Source organism: Cottoperca gobio, chromosome 9 (assembly GCF_900634415.1).
Source record: "Cottoperca gobio chromosome 9, fCotGob3.1, whole genome shotgun sequence".
In the NCBI taxonomy this organism is placed as follows: domain Eukaryota; kingdom Metazoa; phylum Chordata; class Actinopteri; order Perciformes; family Bovichtidae; genus Cottoperca; species Cottoperca gobio.
In genome coordinates this window covers 5,010,120-5,035,584 of record NC_041363.1, presented here as the reverse complement: position 1 = coordinate 5,035,584, position 25,465 = coordinate 5,010,120, and the positions used below count along the sequence as shown (strand labels likewise).

At 43.2% G+C, this 25,465-nt stretch overlaps 2 protein-coding genes across 4 annotated transcripts in view; both read right to left on the bottom strand.

Moving 5' to 3' along the window:
- Positions 1-5,173, bottom strand: part of hmcn2 (hemicentin 2) — a 40,929-nt gene extending 35,756 nt beyond the window's left edge. Inside the window, 4 exon segments of the mRNA XM_029439320.1 lie at positions 2,049-2,171; positions 2,636-2,794; positions 3,230-3,300; positions 4,915-5,173. Coding sequence (XP_029295180.1) covers positions 2,049-2,171; positions 2,636-2,794; positions 3,230-3,300; positions 4,915-5,173 — 612 coding nt within the window.
- Positions 5,174-6,611: 1,438 nt separating this feature from the next.
- LOC115013225 (neuronal calcium sensor 1) lies at positions 6,612-21,377 on the bottom strand. 3 transcript variants are annotated; one of them, XM_029439321.1, is made up of 10 exons: positions 21,202-21,377; positions 20,465-20,588; positions 19,302-19,444; positions 16,381-16,405; positions 12,512-12,650; positions 9,690-9,768; positions 9,269-9,357; positions 9,110-9,187; positions 8,330-8,437; positions 6,612-7,855 (listed from the first exon to the last, which is right to left on the bottom strand). In XM_029439321.1, exons 3-9 carry the CDS (start codon positions 19,363-19,365, stop codon positions 8,339-8,341), a joined length of 573 nt encoding a protein of 190 aa, XP_029295181.1. In that variant the 5' UTR covers positions 19,366-19,444; positions 20,465-20,588; positions 21,202-21,377; the 3' UTR covers positions 6,612-7,855; positions 8,330-8,338. The 3 variants fall into 3 exon arrangements, with proteins under 3 accessions (XP_029295181.1, XP_029295184.1, XP_029295182.1); XM_029439324.1 differs by lacking the exon at positions 21,202-21,377 and adding an exon at positions 20,905-20,923; XM_029439322.1 differs by lacking the exon at positions 21,202-21,377 and adding an exon at positions 20,898-20,918.
- Positions 21,378-25,465: the final 4,088 nt, after the last annotated feature.

The following is a 25,465-nucleotide window of genomic DNA, read 5'->3' as shown; positions in this document are numbered from 1 at the left end:
TTACAGGAAGGACCCCCCCCTTCTGCTATTCATAGAAGTGTGACAGATGGGCCGGAGAGGAAGGGTTAGCTGAGGCTGTATTCCCCTCACTCGTCCAGGTGCATTACCTGCTAAAGGAAAATGTGGCCGTGCAGTGGTTAACCACAACAGTTTTGACTCCAGATCTCCCAGTGGGGAGGGGTCAGCCTAGTCCTTACCCAGGCTTAAACACCACAACTGCTGACATTTGCAGGAAGATGTCCCGCTACAAATCAAGGTTATTAGAGCGAATCAGTTCCAGATGGACCCCCTGCTCTCTTCACGGTGGGAGTTCTGACACACCTGCTGAGTTTTGCCCGTCACAAGTGGCCTGTATTTGGGAGAGGCAGCTACACTATAAACGGTACAGTACAGCGCTCTCAGGAAGACGAGGATAAATGTTACCTGGGTTTAATTTTATGTTTGACATCCATTTCCAGCCCCTTAAATCACCGCTGAATCCACGTAATGAGGAAACCATAAGGGCAATGTTATGAAAGACTCTTCAAGGGACTTGAGTTGAGTGTCTGTGCAGCTTGCTAGGTAGAAACATGCCAAACAAATGGCCATGTCCTCTGCTGCAAAACCGCATCTTCATTTCAAGCGAATTTAAAACCCTGTTTCTGTGTGCAAGCCAACATCACAGCAGACATTATCTGGAAGCTGAAACATCACAGCCCTCGTTTTCAATCAGCGCTTCAGGCTACCGATGACTAAAGGATGGCATCATCATCACCATGAGGAGCACAGATCGCGGTCCAAGTTTGACAGCACATTAGCGGGGCTTTCATGTCCACGCTCATGTTAGCAGATCCTCTCGTTGATCCTAACCAGTCAAAACGTTTAAAAAAAGAGAGATGAGAGTGCGATACAGAGAGCTGACAATGAGTTGTTGTGTGAAGACTTGGAGCCGAACTCCACTGGGCAGCTGTGTTGGAAAGAGGGAAGCCGTGACAGATCATATCCTGGGATTAGAGAGGAAAATAAGCAGTCTGTTTTCACTCCACTCTCCCACCGGAGACCACAAAATAGATTTTGTATATTTTTGATTTCAACGCACTTTATTAAACTGTCATCAAGAGGGAATATTTTTGGTTAAATTTGTAGTACTTCTGAGGTTTTTAAGGATTAAAGGATTTGCATTAATTTGGTAAAAGCATGCCAACCAAAAGCTATAATCACACAGGTTTTTAAAAAGCACTGACATACAGTAATTCAACGTGGAACCAAGAAAAATGTGTTTATAAGTATGCACATGTTTACATGTAACAGTACACCAGGACATGTCACAGGCTGCTTCAGCACAGAGCCATGTGGGGTTGAGGTGTGAGGGCTGGACTGAGTTTGGCCTCCTTCTCAAATACTGCAGCAGCAGAAATCATATTCAAACACTCCTTAAACAGCTGGCAGGATTATGGAGTGATAATGAACCGAGCTGCCCCACACACAGGCATTGTATGTTTAGCTACATGCAAGCACGAGTTGACAGGAAACAGACCCGCACACACACACACACACACACACACACACACACACACACACAGACACACACACACACACACACACACACACACACAGACACATTCAGAGTTCAGAGGTTCAGTGGGCCACCAGTGTGCAGAGCTGTTGGCTCCAGCTCAACGCTGCCCAGCCATCTCCTGTGTTGACATGCAGGATACCAGTGTCTCTTGCAGAGGAAACTCTGGCTTCTTTTACGTCTGCCGGGGAAGTGAGCCCTGCTGTCTTTGGCTTCTTACACAGGGCTTCTGTTACATGCCGCTTCCGACATAAAGGAAAGTCACTCACCCGTATCATATGAACAGGAAGTTTAATATCAGCTTCAGAAAGAAAAAGCATAAATGTCGGTTTTATTACATCAGTGTTTTTTTCTCCTGCTCCTGCACTTCATGAACACAACTGGATTCTACTTAATACGAGTAGAATCAGTCGGATGGATGTCATATTAAATAATACACAGCTTTAATAAGGGGTTTAGTGGAAGTCATTGCAGCACTCTGACGTGCTCTCACCTCGTTGACCTGCTGCTTGTCCAGGTGAAAGATCTGTCCAGAGGAGGTGGCAGCGATCTCCTCATACACCCTGTAGCCGGGCTGAGAGCGGTCCCCACAGTCCCCGGTCAACACAAATACCACCTGGGAACAAAGAGGGGGGGGGGGGGAGTTAAGAGGATTACTACCGTTCAGTGTTTGCTTTTACGGACTTGCTTTTCAGTTGGCTCCAAAGTGACGCTAATGCTCATTGTCATGACTTGACGTAGAGGCTGAGACGAGAGTCACTTTGAAGAGACGCTCCTCTGCTCAGCTGAGCGTCAGGGGGCACTTCATTGGAATGTAGATCTTTCACAGCATGTTGCCTTTGTTACAGCGTGTGATAAATGCAAAGATAGTCAAAGGTCTGTGGGACAGGACCGGTCACCTTAACAGCATCAGTTCGGGGAGGGTTAAACACGACGAGTGAAACGCTTGCATACTTGTTTTCTGTACCGTTTTTACACACTGCAGCTGTGGTAAAGTGACAACATCTGTCATAATGTGAGGTGGATGACTGATGCCGTATGTGCAGCGCGTCTCTGAGCCTGATCTGTGGGATCCTGTACCTGGGACTGCCGGAGCTGCACCAGCTGCAGAACATCTCTCTTCAGGCGGTAGTCTTTGGCTCTGGCGTCAGTGAACACGTAGATGAAGGATCCAGGCAGGGAAACCTCCAAAGCTTTCTTTATGGCTCCTATGCTCATCTCGGGGCAGTCGCCCCCACCCTGGGAGACAGAATCACAAATGATCAAATACTCTAAATATCTTATTTTATACTCAAACAGCTCTGGTGTAGCTCAGCTTTCAGACTAGCGTCCTCTTAGCGTAAAGAGGGACACAAGTTATGGCAAATAATTCATAGTCAGAAATAAGAAAGACAATATGGCTTTATATACAAAAGAACTGCACTCAGGGGTTTTAACACTCTAGCCTTACCTGGTCTTGTGTAGCTTATGGTGGCTAATGTTCGCAAACTTCAGACACATATTGCAATAACTGAATGTATGATTCTCCTCTACTTCTACGTGATACCAGCATCACATCATGGTCCCTCGTGGCCACAGTTGCTGCTGATAGTAGTCCACAGTTACAGCTTAGTGTGGAACAACACGGTGGTCCCGCTCCTATAGAATAATCATTTCATGTATTCTGGTTCCCACCTGGACAAACAGCTCTTGCAGATCCTGCTGGAACTTCTTTGGGTCGGTGGTGATGGACACAGGTCCGATATCTGCAAGGTTGGAAATGTATGTGATCACAGAGACTGAACAAAATCAAGTCAGCTTTTAATAAAACATGATCTGGTAGCAAAAACAATAGTGTATGCCTAAAACGTATTCATCCCAAAGAAAATAAGGGCTTAACTGGTTTTCTCCTCAAACAAAAACAGCTATAAATCAGAACAAAGGATTGAGTTGTTCCTTCACAGCGGTTCTGCCTCTGTGAGCAGAAAATAACCATCTACAGCCCAAATAAGCCACACTTATCAGCACCAGAGTGATGCCCTGTAGCTTTTGTGCGAGACATGAATATTCAATGTCAAACAACACAAATCATCAGAGTGGATAGTTTTGTTGCTCTGACAAAAATCTCAATGTTCAAGTTCTGCTTCACACAAATCGCTACAATCTGGCCAAACTTCGGATGACTGTAATTTTCAGCAGCTGTCAGCATTTTCTGCCGTTCCTCGAGCAGCAGCGGCAGCAGACTCCAGTATGATGGATAAGAACCTGTCAGGGCCTGACATTTATTTGGATGCCTTCTGGGGCCAATCGTGGGAACAGTAAACATTAACCGATACACAGAGAAGACATTGTTTTTGCTATGGAACATGGCTGGCTATAAACACAAGCCTTTCATTATAGTCATGACAGAGAAAGACCCTTATCAGGTAGGGTGGAGCCTCTGGAGTTCTGTGTGTGTGTGTGTGTGTGTGTGTGTGTGTGTGTGTGTGTGTGTGTGTGTCTGCGCATGTTATTCCGACTGTCAAATAGCATTTTGAAGTGTCTTTGTGAGACTAATGATGACATTTCTAACTCATTCACAATCTATTTTTCCAACAGTGGAGACTTTCAAGTCCTTGTCTCCTCCTAATGAGTGACTGTAAAACACTGACAGCACCGTCACGCCTCTTTGTCCGCCACCGCGGCTTCTTTTCAATCTTAGAAGTTTACAAGGTCCCCCCCCCCCCTGACTGGCTAAAAACTAGGGGCTACGAGGGTTCTGCGGAGGCTTGGATGGAGGTGCGGTGGGTGGGGGTGAGTGGGCTAATTACACACAAGCAGACAGCATATGCTTCTCATCAGTGCTCAAACACCCTCCCCCATTAGAGCACTCTTATTTTCAAGCTGCAGCTTTCCCATAGAGGACAGATGCTGGGGGTGAAGAGCCTTACCTGTCCCACAGACTCCGCTCTCTAACAGCTCACATATTCCTGCTTCATGTCTCAGTGTGAGCTCAATATGCTGCTCCATGTTCAAGGGGACTTCTACTGAAACAGCTATAAACATGCGCGACTGCTTGTGAGGTGTGTTGCAACTTGCTGTGATCTTTTCAAGTAAAGCAAAAGAAATGACAGCTTCAGAAGAATAACAAAATCAGAGGCAACGTGACCTTCAAGCCGAGTTTGTCATAATGCGAAAAGAGGCAGTTTTTTGCAGCTGTTTTGTTGCCTTGACTTGGCAAAACAATCTGACTATGTTGGCTGATTTGTTAAAAGCTGCAGTGATTTTAATTGTACTTCACAAACACTCAAGATTAAAACATTCACAATAATAACAAATAAAAAACAAGTTGCCTATTGTGTAGCTTATTATTTTAAAAACAAAGTTTGGTCTAAAAGTACCTGGGTCATGGAAGGGGACCAGGACAAAGTTTTTGATGGGTCTGGTCCTCCGGTTGAGGGTCTTCTCCAGGATCCGCGATGCGCCATCGATCACCTGTTTCAGATCGTCATACATGGAGCCGGTAACATCGAACACAAAGGCCAGCGTGGAGGCGCTGTCACCGGATCCATCACCCTCCTCAGCCCGGGGGACTGCCAAGAGCCTGTGTGCGCCGATACACAGCGCCAAGACGAGGCACTTTAACAAGACACCGGTCATTTTTTATTTACTTTTTAGATTTACTGCATCTGTCTACTGGAATGAGTGCGAATCACATAAAAATTAAAAAGTTGAGGAAAGTTTTTAAAAGTTCAGATTTCAAAGCTTTTCAAAGTCTGGGACTGCTTCCAATCGGTAGAAAAGATATCTGAAACAATCCGGCTCAGCTGAAACACATCAAAATCCAGAGTAAAATACTTCCACGGGAGTACATCCGTGCGTAAAGTTTGGAGGAGCGTGTGGACTAGCTCTGTGTTGGAGAGCCCCTGGAGAGCTGGTGCTCTGACGCTTCAAACGGGGGCGGAGATGGGTATTAAAAGGTTCCCGAGGTTGTTTTTTTTTGTGAGTGTGTGTGTGTGTGTACCTCGACCCCACTGTGACTTCCACGCCGCTTTAACCCTATCCAACATTCCCCCTTCAATTCAATTTTCTCCGTAATCGAGGTGGGCCCCTAGAGACGCGCTTTTTAACAGCTTTGCGCACATTACCGGCGGAGTCTGGAGCCTGTATTTTGGACATGCAGAGAACATTGTCTCAGTAACAGCCTCGTTATTATAAATAGCCATCGTTTATATTCAGCTGACACCAATCTAATTTTATACATAGCCCACACTGAGAAATCTCTCCTCGGCATATGAATGTGTGGAATAGCTTTGACGTGCCACACAGAAATGTCACTTTCCCTTTGTTACTGTGTACATTAGCTGCACTAAATATAAATACGTTATTGATTATTGAATATCATTCTTAGCACTTTATGTCTGGCGATTAAATATCGTGTCCTCACAGAGGAAGCCAGCCCTGATCTTATGAACGTAAATAATTCAGTGTCTTCTTCCAAAGTAAGTGGAAGGAACCCAGAATGTTTCTGAGACAAGAAGTTGGTTGTTCACTTCATTTAGTTACAGATGCTATATTTAAAACGTCTATAAAGTACAAAGTGAATCAAAGATGTACCCAAAGGACAGAACAATCTGCTTTCAAAGCTCTGGACACTCCTCCTCCTCCTCCTCCTCCTCCTGATATCACTTTGCATCTGTTCTTGATGAAATGAGAACAGAGAGCAGGTCCGAGCAGCTTCTAGAAGCCAATGAGCCTCATTAACCCATATTGATGAAAGTCATTGTACTTTACCAAACGGTGCCAAGTTGGCACGAACGATTCTGTGTTTCAAAGCGTCCCACACTCAACATGACATTATTATACATGTATTATTATTATTAGTGAAGTCGCTCAGTGCAATACTGGATCATGCTTTACATTTTGAATACAATGCAACTGGTGAAGTGTTAGATCATTGTCTTGAGAAGTGATTCATTGTGGATCATACAAGGAAAGTTTTTTCTTCAATGCTCCTTCAAACGATCCAAAAACCTGTAAATATATATTTTGAAACACATTTTCCCATTCATTTCAAATACATACACTAAGAAAGCAGTAATGGAAAAGTTAGCCACTTAAATGCATTTTATTCTGTGCTCTTATACCGTTAATCAACAGGTAAATGACATTTATCATTTAGTAAATTATCATTTGCATAAGGCATGAAATCAGTGAAGCTGACAAAACATCTTAATGCTGTAACTAAAACATTCCAACAATGGAAATAAAAAGGCATCATCACATGCTCTGGCCTCGCACAGGACAAATACAAAGTGGACAATTGCAACCACAGAGCTCGCAAAAAGCTTTACAACCAGAATTGATGTCTGTTTGCGCCTGAGTCTCGATGACCAGGGCTTTGTGTGTGCGGAGGGTGGAGGGTGGAGGGTGGAGTACCACGCTCTCAAAAGAAATAATGAGCCTCAGTTCAGATGTAAGCTGTGAGACTTCGCTGTGTTGCTTGGTCATGTCATTCAGGATGTGCAACACTGCAGACACTAGACGCTAGTGCTAACGGGGAAGTGGAAACACAATAGGATGCAAACATAGTAAAATAATCCATAGACACTCTTCTTTAAATAAAAAGCCCATTCTCTCAGGGAAAGGAACGCTCGCAGCGTGAGAAGAAAAGTAATCCCGAAACAATGAGTAATACAGAGCAATACATTTCAACACCTTTGATCAAAAATAAAACTTCATTCCATACTTATGAGGAACTTCCCATAAACGCAGCAAAAGCAGAAGATGAATTACATTATATAATGTCCACTATACTGCTCTGTGGCTTTTAGTGAGTGCTCACATTATCACCAAGGAACACATGTTTCCAGAGGGTTGGAGTCTCTCCATGTGGCGGCGAAGCAGCGGCACATGTCCTCTGAGTGCTTCACGTGCATCCCCTGGTTTACAGTATGGGAACAAGACTCACACTAACATCTCGAAGGAGGGGGGGGGGGGGGGTCAGTTCCATGGACAGTCCATCGGGAAATCACAACACTGCGTTTGCAGAAATGCTCTTACAGTCCACAACACTGAAGGGTGTAGGCGGTGCCACAGAGCTGTAGAAGCACAGATAAATGACTGAGGGTTTTGCTGACGTTTGACTTTTCGCCGTCACATCAGAGGAAACATTTGTTTACAATCCGAACTGGAAATGTAGACGAACGGCGACTTGACACGGATGCTGTTGCACGCTGTGCGACGAAAAAGTTTGCGGTCCACTTCTGGGCGAGCGAGTTAAACGTGGCTTTCCCTCCCGTCGCAGGTGTGATGGTGCTGTGGATGCTGAGTCGGATCCATCTGAGAAGTTGTGACAATGATCGGCGTTGAATAGAAGACAGTAAGAGGTGTCGTGAATCATGGGCGTGTTCAGGGCGTGCAAGATGAATCACCAAACAGACCTACTGCATTACCAAAATGTGTCTCGACGAGCTCACTTCGCAGTTGACAAAACACTGAGCAGGATGTCAGCAACAATTGGCAGCGGCCAGTGCATTACATTAAGCAGCAAGAGCAGAGGGCTGTCTCGCTCTTCACTCAGCACTGCAAGAGTATTTGATTGCCAGCAAACAAGTGGGCCATTTCAATAATTCATAGGAACAAACTGAGAGCAGGAAGTGGCTTCTTCACTTTAGATTCAGCCCACAGACTACATTTCCTCTCTTTTATTCTTCTCTCTGCTGAATTAGGAATTATAAAGTATTATAATAGAACTAAAGCACATCCTGGGATAAAAAGAAGTGTGCAGGTACTAGCTCATTAACACCCACTCACCTTACATTCCTACACAAGTCCATCATAGAGAGACAAAGCCTGAACGATGGAAGGGTCTGCCTTTGAACCCTCCTGAAACTCCTGCAGCGTCAGCTTGCCGTCGGCATTCTGGAAGAGGAACACGACACAAAATAGAAGTGAAGCCCCTTAATGCTTTTACCAGGAGCTACCAGCAGGGGGCAAAACAGGCTCTTGTGCTGATGTTGCTCCTGTTCTCTGCTGTTGGACGGATCTGTGGTTCAGTGGACTTGGATGGTAGCCACTCTCTGCCAATACAAATCACTATAAGTGCTGCTGCACAGCTAGTCCAAAAGGCTGATCTTGGCAGTAGTGGGCTGACACACACACACACACACACACACACACACACACACACACACACACACACACACACACACACACACACACACACACACACACACTAAAGCACGCTGCATCTCATCTTTCACTAAAGTGGAGTAGATTCTTGGGGCTGAGGGGCATTAGCACCGAGGAGGAGACTATATATGATGTTTATAGACTGCAGGCGGCGTTAGTGACGCTGTGATGGCGACAGCCAACGGCTCTAAACTTAACAGTGTCCATGTCAAAGCCCCGAGGGTAGCAACTAAGGCAGATTCAGTCCTCTTAACGGTAAACCAATTAGTGCACTCGTATCAGTGTGAGGCAAAATGTGACGTCACGGTGTCGAAAGGAACATCAAATGGTAGCGCAGCTATTGCGTCATCACCGTGTATCTCGTCAGTCTTCTGAGATTATTTGGATAATTTAAATACTGACCTTGTCCATCATGGCAAAAATACGGTCCACTCGTTTCTCTGGTGTGTTTTCTTCTTCTGGCAGCTCCACAGTGTTCCCCTAAGATATCAAATCACTACATTTAGTACCATTCAAACAAGTCACCTGTACAGTATACGTCTGATGTCTGGTGAAACTTACCACCATCTGATAAATGGCATCTACGATGTTCAACATCTCGTCTCGGGTGATGTAGCCGTCATTGTCAAGGTCATAGAGTTTAAAAGCCCCTGTGAACAGAGAAAGGTGAGGAACTGAGATAAGAACTGTGAGCGACCGTGACTTCAAAATGTAAAAAAAACTAAATATAAAGCACAAAGTGTTTCATGCTGTCTTTTGAAGTGGAAAGTACAAACAAGCACGTTTCCAGTTTGTGGTTACAGATAAAGTTGCAAGTTTTCTACAGTGTTTAATTTCCAAAAACGGTTGTTCGACGTATTGGGTCACGACCCCCAGTATCTCCTATTTGCTGTTCTCTAAAGAAACCGCCGGTCCTCTTTCATATTCACATGGGCGGTCATTTAAATGTCTAAACACAGGGGAGGAGACTGCATCTGCTTACATCTCAACTTCTCATCAAGAGTCCCCCGGGAAGTCACTGACAAGGCCTGGATGAACTCAGAGAACTCGATGCGTCCATCCTGCAGGGTGGCAAAAGGGAGAGAAGATGATGTTAAAGAGAGAGAGAGAGAGAGAGAGAGAGAGAGAGAGAGAGAGAGAGAGAGAGAGAGAGAGAGAGAGAGAGAGACAGAGAGAGAGAGAGAGAGAGACACAGAGAGAGAGAGAGAGAGAGAGAGAGAGAGCGAGACAGACAGACAGAGAGACAGACAGAGAGAGACAGAGAGAGAGACAGAGAGAGAGACAGAGAGAGAGAGAGACAGACAGAGAGAGAGAGAGACAGACAGAGAGAGAGAGACAGAGAGAGAGAGACAGACAGAGAGAGAGAGAGACAGACAGAGAGACAGAGAGAGAGAGAGAGACAGAGAGAGAGAGACAGACAGAGAGAGAGAGAGACAGACAGAGAGACAGAGAGAGAGAGAGACAGAGACAGAGACACAGAGAGAGACAGAGAGAGAGACAGAGACACAGAGAGAGACAGAGAGAGAGACAGACAGACAGACAGACAGAGAGAGAGAGAGAGAGAGAGAGAGAGAGAGAGAGAGAGAGAGAGAGGAGCATCTTGCTTCACACTCGCTGTACTTCCATGATGTCCTTGTTGTATTCTGCTGAAAACAGGGCCAGACGTTTGCTCTAAGTCAGCTGCTATTTTTGCCGTGCACCTGGCTCTCTCCTGAGGCACAAACATGTCACCTCTGGTCATTAGCAGGATGGATGCGACTGGCTCATTGTCTTAAAAGTTACAGCACACAAACAACCGCCGTATATTTGGGGCCGACGATATTTCCCAGTGACTCCGCACCATGAGTGGGCACGGCAGATAATTCTGTGCGACAAGGTAGAAAATATTCTGACGCTTAATCCCTCTGAGCTTTGTTAGAATCCCATGCTCTGGATATTACCACAAAAGCTGGAAATTTCCAATTACCCTCTCAAAATTGTGGCCTTCGGCGTTCCTCTGCCAGGCCACACTCTGCACACTGCAGCGGAGAGAAGCGTCTGCTAACATGGATAATAATCAAATGTAAGACGAAAGCTTAAAAGTGGCTCAAAACGCCTAATATTCAGACTCACTCAAGTTATGACCTCCATCCTCAAGCAACTGCATGTAGACGTACTCAAATTAAGCCCTTTAAAAAGGCTCTGCATAAAAGACAAGTGAAAACAACAGCTTGCATGTAAAATCGATGTTCTGTTAGCGGAGCCTTCGGGCATCGGTCAGTTCATACTCTCAGCAGATATTAAAAGGATTGTGTTGCAACAAATTCGTGTTTCAAAACTAGCTGCCTACCTGCAACCGAGTTCAGCCCCGGCTCTACTTTCACAAGACAGCCATGTGCTCTTCGGGGGCCCCGGGGTCAGCTCAGCAGACATCTCTACCAGACATCTGACCGGCCAGACAATGCTGAAGTCATGCATTGCTGATTACATAAGTCATAAATACTGTTAAGATCAATGCATACTCTAACTATGGGGTGCCTCGCGCTAATGAAGGTCACAGATAAACATCAGACGGACGGGTTGTCTGATCTTCCCGACACAAAGCCTCTTCACTGAGTCAATAAACCTCCGGGGGGGGGGGGCTCGCCAGCATCCCAGGAGCTGTTCATCGACAGTTTGCCTTCCTGAACACACTTTGAATAATCTACAGCAGAGATGATGTGGATTACTGCAGGAAAATGTTGCTTATAGACAATTTGGCCTTGTTGAAATGTGCTTTCTCATCACGTCCTCAAATAGAGGATGCAGCCCACGTAACAGAGAGTGATAAAAAAACAACAAACGTACACATACACCTTTTGAAAAACAAATTGCCGCTCGTGGAAACTGAGTTCTGGCACAACATGAAGAGTTACGATAATGTGTTACTATTAATGCAATGACTCATCTTTGTTTCTTTAAAGGACAGAATCCTCTGTGCTGTTGAAATACTGACTGACAATGTTAGAGCAGAGATGTATTGATTTAAAAGATGTGGTAGGTAGATGTGAATGTCCTTCATTCTGTTTGTACCAACCTTACAGTTAGCGAAAAATACAAAGAACACAAATAGGGCAATTATAAGATACTGAAAACACCGAACATCGAATTTCTAACACTAAAGTAGCAGGAAAATACATGAATAGGATTCTATTCTACTGTCATTATTCTATGAAAGCTCCAGTTTAAAGAAGGATTCAGATTAGCTCAGGGGTGTCAAACTCATTTTAGTTCAGGGGCCACATGCAGCACAATTTGATCTCAAGTGGGCCGGAGCAGTAACATCACAGCATAATAACCTGTAAATAACAACAAATGTTACAAATGTTTCCTTCATTTTAGTGCAAAAAAGAACAAGTTCATCCTGAAAATGTTCAAATTTGATCTTTTTACAAAACATTATGAACAATCTGAACTTTCTTAAGAAGAAAAGGAGCAATTTCAACAATATTAAGCCTCAGTTCATCATTTACACATGTGCATTTACAGATCACAGTGTGTCTACAAAGGCACAAAACATTTTGTCACAGGTATCTGGAACAGTATTTTACTTTATGATCAAAACATCTCATTTTTACACTTTGCAAAATCATCCCGCGGGCCGGATTGGGCCGGGTTGGGCCGGTTTTGGACCCTGGGCCGCATGTTTGACACCCTTGGATTAGCTCTATTCACTGTAAACATCATGTTCCTCATCTAGCAGCAACCCTGGACAAACTGTCAAACTATTTCATTGTCATTCTGAACTAATCATTCTATCATCATCATAGGAAATTCATCACAAACCTTATTTTCATCAAATACGTTGAAGACAAAGGAGGCGAACTTTGTGGGGTCTCCAAACGGAAAGAACTGCTTGTATATCTTCTGAAAGCCCAGAGCGTCCAGCTGCCCGCTCGGACAATCTTTAATGAAGCCTTTGTACCTGAAAAATAAAGATACACAGACGGAAGTTATGTCAAGAGTTCAAATATCATGTGATGAGAATATACAATCAAGACAAAGACTGGGCGACAGTGATGACAGACTGAAGCCACCTCCTCCTCTCTGCTGCTGCAGGCATTACTGATTCTGCAAGATCAAAAAGGTAACGTGCAAAGCTATTTGTCTCATTCACAGATAAGACGATCGCTCTAATGCAATATTGAGCTCAGAGTGGTTAACTCTAATCAAATTACTCTATAGTCCTCTTTTGATAACATGCGTGGCTGATAGATAAGTCTGAGAGCTTCCTCTCGCCCCTGGAAATGACATATCTAGGAGAGCGACTTAATATCTCTATTAGCCTAAATATAGAAGCATCTCGTAAGCAATTTCAAGCGCAGTCACTCAGGGGGAGGCGGTTTCCTTGTGTGTCTTCATAAAAAGGAAAAACCGCAGCCTCAAAGTCTAACTAGACTGTAACGTGTCAAGAAGCGAGGAGGAGAGTGTTCGCCTTTACACAAATAAATGCTAGATGAAAAGTAGGAGAATGAGGAAATAGCAGGGAAATAACACTCTAGTTATAAAAAGAATGGTAAAAAGCTTTTGCTCTTGATCAACAGCAAAAATGACGCACAAGGGAGCACTGCATGTTCGTCTGATTCAGAATAAGACGGGGCTGTAATTACGGCCAGAGAGAGAGAGGGGGGGGGGAGAGTGTGCTGCTGAAGAATGAAGGCCAGGACAGATCTTTTCCACTCACACTCTGGCTCTTCACTCCTCTTAAAACTCTTTACTTTTAATCTGCCTGGGAGATAATGAAGCCAGCTACATATAGTTAAAGAGACGCTTTGAGGAGCAGCTGAGGAAAAGTTCAGCCAGAAGAAAGCAGAACCATGCAACTCTCACATTTGATTTATTTGAAGATATGCAGGCAAATTAAAGCCTAGCTCACTATAACGTATAATACAATCTAATCCGTATTCAAAGTGCAGAGCACACAATGCATAACATAATACAAAACCAAAATCTTCAGTCATTTTTATTGTGTGACTACGGAATTATATCCGGCAATTAACATAAAAGGCAGAATGGTACTGTAACATACTGCATAGCATAGTGTGGGAATACATGTTTTAGTGTAGAGCACATATGTAGTGCAGTCAGTAGCACTTGATTTAATGCAAGACAGAACACTGTATCTATTAAGTATTTATATTAAAAATACCAATTATTTGCATCATTTAATATATATATATATATATATTTATATATATATAAATATATATATTTTATATATATATATTTAATATATATATTTTTTTATTATATTTATATTTATATATATAAATATATATATTTTATATATATATATATATAATATATATATATATTTAATATATATATGTTTTTTTTATTATATATATAATAAAATATATATATTTAATATATATATATGTATTTTTTATTATATATAATAAATATATATATTTATATATATATGAATTATTATATATATTATATATATGTATTTAATATATATATATATATATATCTGTGCTGCATAGATTTTGACCACTTTTTAAAAACTGTTCCTTATGAGTCACTCAACTTTATGGTGCAATACTAAAACAGTGGAGTACCCCTTTAAAATAATAGAGCAGTGAATAAAAGGAGTAATTCATCATGTTAGTTTCGCACTTTATAACTGTCAGACTCACAATGGAGGGAATGAAAAGTGATGCTGAAGAACCAGAGACATTGTCTTGTTTTTCTTTATTCTTACGCTCCCTCTTCAGCCTGTCGATAGTCACGTGAATGTGCTTAATTAGTCTTACAGTAACACACATATGTGAGGCTAGCAGTGGAGTTACATAAGCAGAACACACATCCACAGTACATGGGTACAGTACAAAGGTGCTGTACCAGTGTTAACATGTTTGCCCAGTGTCAGCTCTTTGTCAGTGTCATAATCAGAATCCCCTTCATTTGCCAAGAGCACATCATGTACGAGAGATGTGACTTTGTGTACGTGTCTTAGCACCAGTGTCACCGTCAGAATGTACTTGAAGTAGTGCAATAGTGGAACTGCACACTGTACTTGCAGGGACATAGCAGACGTGACATTGTGCATCAGACCACGCTGGGGGGCCAGCATGAAGATTAAGTATTTATCACTGGCACTGGCTCCTTCTCCTTGGCATCTACCGTGGCGGTGTGCTAAAGAGTTGCACAGCATAGCTGGCAGGAACATCCCATGCGCTATGGCATTTTGTTATTGATTTCAGGTGAGCCTTGAGCATACTAATGCTGTCCCTTAGAGCAGAATTAGGAAGGGGAACAAATTTAATGCACAACACAGGCATTTATCTAACCCCACTAATTCTTCTATGCCTGCGCCTGTGCTCTAATTACACGCCATCTGGCGTTTCCCCTGGTAAAACTCCCTCTCATCCCTCACACTCAGCCGTGTTGATTGCTGCTGATCTTCAAGTGAGGACTCATGCAAACTTTGCTGTGAAAGACAGCGAGAGTGATGGTGAGCGAGCCGGCTGCACAGCCTGGGGGGTGGGGTGTGTGTGTGTGTGTGTGGGGGGGGGGGGGGGGGTATTCCGCCACAGTGCACTCAGTCAGCCCCAGAGACAAGCAAGCTCTGAGGTTCTTGACCTGCCAATGCCCAATGATATCTAATGCTGTTGCTGTGTGGCTGTGAATGTGCCCCCCCCCGCAAACCCCCTAACACGGGACATGAGCAGCGACTGGATCCGGAGACAGAGCTCTTTTCATGCATGCAGAATTAGGTTGTGAAATGCAAAACCGAAAGCTGAAATGTGGACATGGAAGAGTGATCACTTTATTACAGTGCTCTCTCTTCTGATGTACGCCATTCTTTATTTTTCATTGTTTTTCAAGTGAGACAATAGCCTAAGAGCAGCATGCACAGCAAACAAAAGTGATGACTAGGCTCATGCTTGAATCATCTCTGCAAATGAAGATGCATTGTCTCTTGTTCGCTGTGCCAGCAGCTATCAAATTGGTCCTTCAGAGAAGCATTCAGAAAGGTAAACCTTAAGCAGTAATGATCACCACAGTTCTGGGACTTATCCTGGCCCGAGGTGTCTCGCTTTGATAAATATGTTTCATTTTGATGTATGCAAAGTGCATGTTAAAAACACGGCTGGGATCAGAAAAAGGCGAGACCTCGGCGAGACGATGGCGGTGCAGGTTACACTGAATAACAGGTAAAGAATCCAACAGGGAGGATTACTAATCAGCAGCTCTGTGGGGGCTCTGTGACCATGTAGTGATTAAGTGCCTGAAAGGGAAACCTTACGCCCCAGCCATTCTTCTGTCATCAAACATCCGTTTTGCTAATAAAGCAACAACAACACAAAAAGGTGGTTGAGGAATGCATCATGGAAATGTTTGTAGTGTTGTTTGCCTTCAAAGTCGTTCAGTCTCAGTGAGGCTTCAAAGTCATTCTATTTTAAGAACTCATCTGTCTTCAGGGTAGAGTGAGGGAGATGGCTTCAAATCAACCATCAAACCAAATGTAAATACACTATCCGTGGACAAACAAAACTAAATCCTGGGCAAAATATATCAAAGTGGGTTTTAGCAAGTGGGTCGAGACAAGACCCCTCCCCGTTACACCGAGCTATGCCAATAAAAAACACAGTCGCTAATATACGACTAGCTTCACATCAGGAATGAAAAGTAATGCACACACTTACCACTGCTGCACCTCTTTCTCTGTAACTGTAGGAGAAATAAAGAGTGACGTTAGCTTAGAGGAAAAGTGTGGGAAGCAAACATGCTGTTAAGATACAACAGAGGAGCCAAGTAGCAGCATCGCTAATCATTTTTGGCCCAAACCTTTCACATATCGTCTGACTTATAACCAACCGTGCAATTATTGGAAAAATAGCCTCGTTTACTTGAGAGTAGAATGCATTGATTTTGTAGCATACTATCAGAGGAGATGGGATGGTAGAGGACAAGTGGGAGTAAACCCTAGGGAGCCACAAAAAGACAAACAAGGCTGAGGGAAGGAAGGTCAACCACAGATTTAAGAAGGAGAGTAGTTCAGGAGGCAGGCTGCGTTTTAATGCCCACACAAATATCATTATCTGCCAGCATCTAAATCAACCAATCCCTCATGGCTTTCGCTTGTCTCTTCACATTCTCTCAAGTAACTACTGCAATCCTCTGCCTTTTGGACCCCGGGGTTGCTAATGAAAACAGGGGCTGTAAATCAACAGCATTAGTTTGAGCGGGGGATCCATTGAGAGAGACTTTCTGACTTCATGCCACTGTAAGTCTGAGGATTAAATGCTGTCTGCTACTGTACCACTTAGGTTGGGCCTGAGGGGCAAAGCAATAGCCTTATAAATACAACAAACAGCTAGTTAGTTAATCAATAATGTCTTCAACAGTAATGTTTAAACCTAAGCAACTCATAGTCACTGCAAACGTGTACAACCAAGAGTTTCATGCCCAGACTTTCACTTGCCTCAAATAAAACATTTTGGGAGAATTAAACTATTATATTAGAGACTGGTGAGCAAATAAAAACATATGTTCAACACTGAGATCTCTACATCCGTATTCCATAATGTGACGACTGCAGCGCTGGAGCAGAATCATACAGAGGGTGTCGATAAGGAGGTTTGTTCTGCTCAGCATTTCACCGGGATGCCCATCACGTGACCCTTTCCTGTACAGTACATGTCAGGGTCAATGTCACGACTGTCAGCCAAGCCAAGCTACCATTAAATTGGCCTAAAAATGGCTACAAATTAAAACATTTTATTACGTAAGTTCAGTCAGAGGCGATGGGTAATAATCAGCCCATTGCAGGAGAGTGCCGGGCCCACTCTGCTGGTTGACCCTGCAGGATCTGCTATAAACACATCCCGCTTGCACTCTGTCACTGTGAGCCTCTTCATGGCTTTGACAACTTACAAAATCATCATGCCATTACATGGGCCTGGCCTACATCCTGCAGACATTTTAAATGGAGTGTCGGTGTTTCCATGGGGTGCCAGAACAGTCATTTGGTTTGAATTAAGCTCCTTTTAAAAAAAAAAAGTACAGGTGGGGTTCCTGCAACCATTTTCCACCGTTCTCACTAATAACAGGGAAACACTGGATAGCCTGAGCCTTGGCACAGCTCACTGTTGTGTTTTATTTAAAGGTCATAATCATTTTCTTATGAAGATGAACACGTTAGCGGAAGACAGACATCGTCTTTTAAATGAACAGGTCTTATTTCTGGCCTGGCCTGGCCTGGCCTTGTTAGTTGCGTTTCAACACAGAGGGGAGAAAGAAAACACTCTACCTCTTCTGCCACGGAATTAAAAAAAAGACACATAGGCACAGAGAAATTGACTAAGTCCCCAAATCTGTCAAGAACCAAATGGGGAGCATAGACTAAAATGGCAGACAAAGCTTCTCATGGGAGAGCAGAAGAAAGAGGCAACAGGCAAAAGCAGAAATGATAGAGTCTCGAGTGAGCAGAGAAAGGGGGACTGATCACGCTGGGAGAGAACACTTGGTGCCCCTCTCAGCGATGCTAACCAGATAAGATCCTAATTATACTATTCCATTCCCAGCTCAAAGAGGGCAATTAGGGGATAAAGCGAAGGAGACAGGGCGAAAGGGTAAGAGAGGGAGAGAGAGAGAGAGAGAGAGAGAAAGAGGACAGCAGCAAGCAGCCCAGCACGAAGCCCAATCTTCCTCCACAGCAATTTCCTGCCACAACAGCTTTCCAAGGTTCTGCTGTGGAGAGACCCACCACCCAAATAACACTGTCATTAAGCAGCCAATGGATGTCAACTCCCACCCACACCTGCACACTGTACTGCTTAATGATAATAATAATAATATAATAATAATAATAATAATAATAATAATAATAATAATAATAATAATAATAATAATAATAATAATAGCGCTGTGCTACAGAAATGACACAAGTATTAATATAAAATGTGATTTCTGCTCAAATTTGGTTGAAAAATATATTTATTTATTTTGTTCAACAGGAGATTGTCAATAAATAATTTAGTGCTAGCAAGGTGAGAAAAGCAAATACTGTTAATTTGCAATGTCCTAATAAGTCAACAGGAACAACACAAACCCATGTACTTGCAATGTGGGAGACCTAATGCCACCATTTTTTAATTTAGACTCTTTATATTTATCTCTGTATTCATATGAAAATACACAGGAGGTCCATGACCTGCATATAAAACCACATCCTCCAGCTCGATAGCTAATACAAACTCAGAATCTCCATATTTATAAATCCTTTCAGCGTGATTTACAGATGCTGATTGCCACTTGTGTAAGAGCTTAACCAATCGCCATTTGCTACACAACATTTCAATGTAAATTTAAATCAAACGAGGAGCCGATTCCCAGCTGACATTTAGTTGTAGCCCCGTTTTGTCGATTAATGAGAAACGGTTGGAGAATCCCGACACATCCCAGCAGGCAGGGCTGCTTACTGTACAGCCTGTATGGAAAACAGTAGTGTATAGTCTTTTACCTTTGACCAGAATGTTCCTTTATTCTCATACAGGCTAGCTTAAAAAGGAGTTTGCATCTCTACAAAGACAAGCACAAGAGAGAAAGACGTGAAGGTACTCACAGTAGGTTTTCCTCGTCAACTCCTCCACCACCTCTGGCTTGAGCTTGCTGTTTGATTTACCCATGATCTTCAGCTCTCCTCCACACCTCCAACTCCACCTTGGCACGCAGCACCTGTTACTACCTCCTCTCCAGTCTGCTCCTCTGCCAAAAACATACACAAACGTGGGCCAGTTTAGGTGCAATGACACTGGTGAAGTAAAGAGAAAACTCGCTTTTGTTTTGTTTTGGAGCAAAAAGGAAAAATAAGAAACTCCTATTCAAGCCGAACGTTCTTTGTAGTTCACACTAACTGCAGTCATGATCTGCTCAGATGCACTCCAGACAGGCGAGACAAACTCCAAAGGCTCTGGGAAGAAGGAACGGCAGGTTGCTGAGTCTACACGAGCGCCTCTGAGTCGCCGCCTATGTGCCTACCGCCTCATTTCTTCTTGGCGGTATGTGGGCGAAGAGTGGCGTTTGGACGCGTTGCTACCTTCGTCCTTGGATACAAGAGTCACTCAGTGTCTGAGTTAAACTCTCTCTCTCTCTCACAGTCATTCTCTGTTCTTCTCACTCCTCCCACCCCTCCTTTCCCACCACTATCTCTATCGCTCTGGGTAAGTTACTGTAGAAAAGAATCCTCCCTCTTGACAGCTGAGATAAGGAGGTGTGTGTAAACTAAAACACAATGAACACAGCTCGCCTTGGATGCACCCCGCTGCACTTTGCACTCACTCAAAAAAAGCGTTCACTCTAATCCCTGGAATTTATACAGACGTAGAAGTTAAAAGAAGAAAAAAAAAGGTAAAAGGTTTCAGTAATAATTTATGGAACAGCAAAAAGAAGCAATGGCTCTACATGGTTCCATAGTTTCCATGCCAGCTGAAAAAAGATATGGTCTTGCTCTTAAAATAAGTGTGCAAGCTGTCTACCAAGCTTAGAGGCGGATTTGACGAGTGACAGTTTTCCTTTCTTCTCCATTCTGACTCATAATTCTCCCTTCTTCCCGGCCTCACGACAGCATGTTTTGGTGATTTCCTCCTCTCCGTCACAGCAGACAGGAGATGAGGCATAATGGAATTTCTTTGCATCACGGGCCTAGCGTTGGCAAGCAGGTATGCCTAACCAGAGCAGCTATCTAAGCCCCAGAATAGAAAACTACTGTATGAATGCACAAGGCACCTTTACTGCAAACATCTGTTCTCCGTGTCCGTGGCCAGTGAAGTCCTTCTGAGGGATGTCACGCTGGTAATCACCATCTTGTGTTCGCTGCAAGCCTTTTGTGGTCCTGGGTGTTACTTAGACACTATGAAAATAAACAGACAGACAGTTACAAAAGGAAATGAGAAGCATTTGCTGCGTTGAGTTATCACCTGGAGCCACAGACACATGTGAGCACTTGACTGGAAAAACAATCAAAACAGGCAACGACCTTCTCTACTGTCTGCCAAAGCTTCTGAAGAAGCTCATTGTGGAGCAATATGGAGGTAGTACAAGTGCAGAGGGAAATGCTTTAAATGAGCACAGTATAATGTCTTCTAAGTGTAATAAATGATCGATTCAAGTCTTGCGGAAACCTTTAGCTAGGAGAAAACAGCACAAGTAAAACACATACCACGCACTCTTAGATTCCCAACCAATGAATGGCTGAATGAACACAGACGCTTTGTTTCCATATATCCATATTGGTTTTTTGGTTGACAGGAGTAAGAAACAGTCGCAGCAGCAGCAGCAGGTGGGACGTTGCCTGAGCAACACACAGTTTATGGCTTCAGTACAACAGGAAGCTTGCAAGTCATTGTACTCGCAACGTTTTTTGGTACCCACGTTCCCTGTAGCGAGTGAACTACACAGAAAACTCACCTTGAGATTAATAAAAAGCGTTTTCACGTAAAGCGACTTCGGGTTTTTTTTTTTACCTGAGCAACAAAGGCGGAAAGTAGCCGTGCAGTCAGTCCCGAAGGCGCGAGCCGTCTTCCTCCGCCGAGTTCCGGAGCGACTCGCTGCTGCGCGGATGGCCGTCCGTGCTGCTCTGATGCCGCCGCCGTCAGGGAGTGACGCTGCTGCTGGCTCCGACCGACTCAGCTCAGTGCCAGAGACACTGACGTCGTGGTACCATTGGTCATACAGGGGACTCTTTGTATGCTTCTTTAAGAGCCTTTGCACGTGCCATTTCGTATACCCAAAATCACTTTTTTGACGCACAATCTCATTTCTTTGTTTTTTAAAGGCAGATGTGTCACTTTTAGGGAGCTGGGTGTGACGTGAGTCTGGGATAGTCTTTCACGTGGTTCATGGCTGGAGTTACTTTCCCTTTTTTATTAGCTAATCACTGCACAACTGTGTGTTATTATGTTTATGATCAATTTAAAACCGGAGGCCTATTTTGCAAATTGGCCATTATTATGAGGCTATATGTGGTAAGGGCTGTATGAATGATAATAGCCTAATGTCAAGGCATGTTGACTTCATAGGCTAAGCTTTATCTCTAATTATATAGTTATAGCATATTATTGGAAAATGATGTATGATGTTATTGTGGCTGCATGTATAGCTTAGAAGAAGCTATTAAAAGGGATTCTGTAGCATTTTAGCATTGCACTTTCATTAAATTGGGGGACTCACAGGAGATTAAAAGAGAATGGTCAACATTGATGCAGCAGGATTAGCTGAGATATTCCGAGTTGTAATACTTAGTAAGGAACTACAAAACACTGCAATTCCCATTTCAATCTCCACCCGTAAGGTCTTAGCACAGACCGTCTGTTCAAAATTTGAAGTCTCAAGCCCAATTTTAGATAACCCTGATGACATCATTATCACCACATGATGAGATCATCAGGGTCATTTTCTCAGACTTTAAAAAAGCTCCATTCAGAGCTACAAAATACATTTTAAAACTATTTCAGCGGCTCTACGTTACAATTAAACTGATGTGCAAGATGTAAGATGCCATTGTATAAACATTTAGGTAACTTGCAAGTGGAGCGGTCTAAAAGCTTGAGAGTGGGACGTCAAATTGAGAGAGCATACCAGGAAAATTCAGGTTGAGTTTATCTAAACATAGCCTACTATAATTACTGATTTGGAGAGCACAAGGCCAGCGGAGAAACATCGCAGTATGGGAATGAGGAACAGTAATTTCAGATATGCTACTGCATTTCCATAAAAAAGAAGGAAAGAAATTCAGATTGGTTGAAAGCAAAAGATTAATGTTCTGCAACCTTCACATGTATTGATTGCTTTATTAGGCTACATGAAGTCTCATGCTTGTTATTCATATTACTGGTGCTTTAGTCCTCACTTTGCAGTTAGACCTTTTAAATGCCGGTCTCATCAGCTGCATGCTAACAGATGTTCAGTTATAGCGTTTGTCCATTAACAACAGCTACACTATCATTCTACAGCCCAGTAGGAGCTTTCTGGGAGGGCTGGATCTAAATGTAGGCTTGTGTGGCTTGGCCATCTTAGCAGTCAGTGTCCTTCCCTGCAGTCCCTTATTCCAGTCAACTTGCTGTTACAGTTTTCTCATAGGAATAGAGGGAACAAGGCCAAGCACAGGAGAAGGAGACCATGGCAAAATGGGGTAAATGTCTGATCTTTTAATGTTGTACACCTGAGGCAGCAATGATTATTTTTAGGAACATCATTTATCTCCAACTCCGGTGGGTAAACCGACCGAAACTCACTTTATTAGCACAGTTTACCACCGACCATTTAGTCCGATATAGATTCCATAAATCAAACAAGTGATCTGTATGTTAAGAGAGGGTGTTTTCAATGTTATTCCATAAATCATGAGTGTTTGCTTAGAGCTTTATCTCTGATAGAAATGCAACACACAGCTCCACAGTTGGCACCAATTCTCCTTCTTTTTTGTCGGCTTATACATTATAAAGTGTGGAGTTTCCACAGCAGAGCATCAACCACAGACATTCATTTCTCCTTTTCCCTCCGATCATTCAAGCGCACATTACAAAAGCACCGGATAGATATTCCATTTATCAGAAACCACACACCATTATCATTAAACCCTCATCAGCACAGGGGCATCATTAAATGCCCCTGCAGCGTCTTTGCATCACCATGATATGCTGACATGTGCTAAAACAGCTGGGGACTACTGGGAGAAAACCACTACCTGGAAAATATCTGTATATTTTGTAGTGCCACTGGGTTTTAGCACCCTCAGTATTGCATTACAGGCTGGAAAGCCTTCAAGTCAGGGGCTGACAACATACCATCAACACCATATTTGTCTTAATTAGCAGCAAAAACACAAGAAGGTAGTAGAAACTCATCGTTGACAGGCTTTCTCATATTGTAACTTGAAGACAGAGTTGCTCGTACATAAACAAAGCACACGACGATTGAGAGAAGCATCAGTGTATTTGAAAAACGGATGTTATGACCATTTGTCGGTGGTATTATTATGTATGGCTGTAACTTTGATTCAACATCAGATCCATCTCTCTGGCAGTTTTATAAATAGTCACACAGCTAACAGAAATGCAGCTTCAGTGAGTTAAGACCTGAAAGGCGTGCTAAATATAACCAAGACAATTGATGACTTGCATGATTAAAGCGAGAGACTCAATTATTTTAAATCTCTCAGTCTGTCACTCTGTGCTTAGAAAGCAAGATTTCCGAGCCAGCTACTGAACTTTTCAAACAAAAAAGAGTCAAATTATAGCATCAATTATTACCCTACATGCATAATCCAAACAAATCCAAACAAAAAGAGTTTGGATGGTCGTAAAGAGGCGGGTAAACATTTATAGTTTTTGCTCACATTAATCTTTTACAACAGTGTACCAGATGGAGGGAATGACAAAGGGCAGCAGATGAACCAGAACCCTTTTATGTACAAGCCGGAGCCACTCTACATAAATGCATCTCAGAGTGAGCTTCACAATGCAAAATGTAGTTGTATCCAAAAGGTCGTGGCGCGCAACGTACCACTTTGTAGAGTTTGACACTGAAATTAGCATATTAAAAAAGGGAAAGGGTGACATAGAAGTGGTCGTGTCTATCATCAGGTTTCTATGATCAACTTTATTCCATGAGCAACTTCCTCATTCTTCATTAACCGCAAGCAAGAAACATTTTCCTGAGGCGTCTGTTGTACCCACTTGAGTATCCCATATGGCTACATATATATAATTTAAGATCATGAATATACAATCCCTACCCTCTTCTGAACAGACATGGGTATGAGGATCCAACAACACTTATCGCAGTCTGTCGTGCTCTGTAAATCCAGCAGGGCATTGAGGTTTGAGTGGAGCGGACGATGCTGGTGTGACACCCAGCTGTTAATTCAGACTGACAACAGGCAGATATCTGGCAGACTGACAGCAGATGGGGATGGAATCCTAGCTGTATGGAGATAAACCATCTCCCCCGTCTGAGAGGAAGAGGATGGAGAGGATGAGAGAGACAGGAAGGGAGGGAACACTTTGTTTGCAGTACGGGGAAAGAGATAGCTGAAAGGTGAAATACAGTCTGGTCTGGTCTATAGTGTGAAAAGTCCCTCATTTGGCCCAGTTTAACATTCGTACAGGAAACATAATTACAGCCATGACCCAGAGGATAAAGCTCGTCAATTTCCGCTTTACTATTTTATTGTTTCCACGGTTAATCTTCTGCCTTCAAAATAAGGAGTTAGATAAGGTTTTATGTCTGCCATAAGGGAAGTTATTGTGTGTGTGCAGTGTCTTCCTGTCCACAGGATCGTGTCTGCCCTCTAATGGCTACAACAGGAAACAACACCCACATGTTTTATTTAGGATAATTGAGTTTTAAATTCAGCAGTGATTGCAGATGTGAAAGGTCTAAATATAAATATGGGTTTGATCCAAAGGTGGACTTTGTGTAACTAAATAAAGCTTGCAGCTGCCATCGCTGATTCTCTTTCATCCCCATCCAATGAGAGCTGTCCTATTGGTCCCAGGGGTCCAAAAGGCCCCAGCAAATACCGTGTGTCACTCATCAACTTTGTCCCTACTGTTTACATAAACATGTTACTCCTACCCCCTTGGCTGGGCTCTGTCCTGCCGAGGAGCAGGATCACATATTGTCCTGGTGTGACAGCAGAGCAGGTAGACGCACAGGAAGAGGGAGAACATGTTTTTAACCACTCTGCTCTGTCTGCTGTTACTGCGGCCTGGCTTCGCCGCTCTA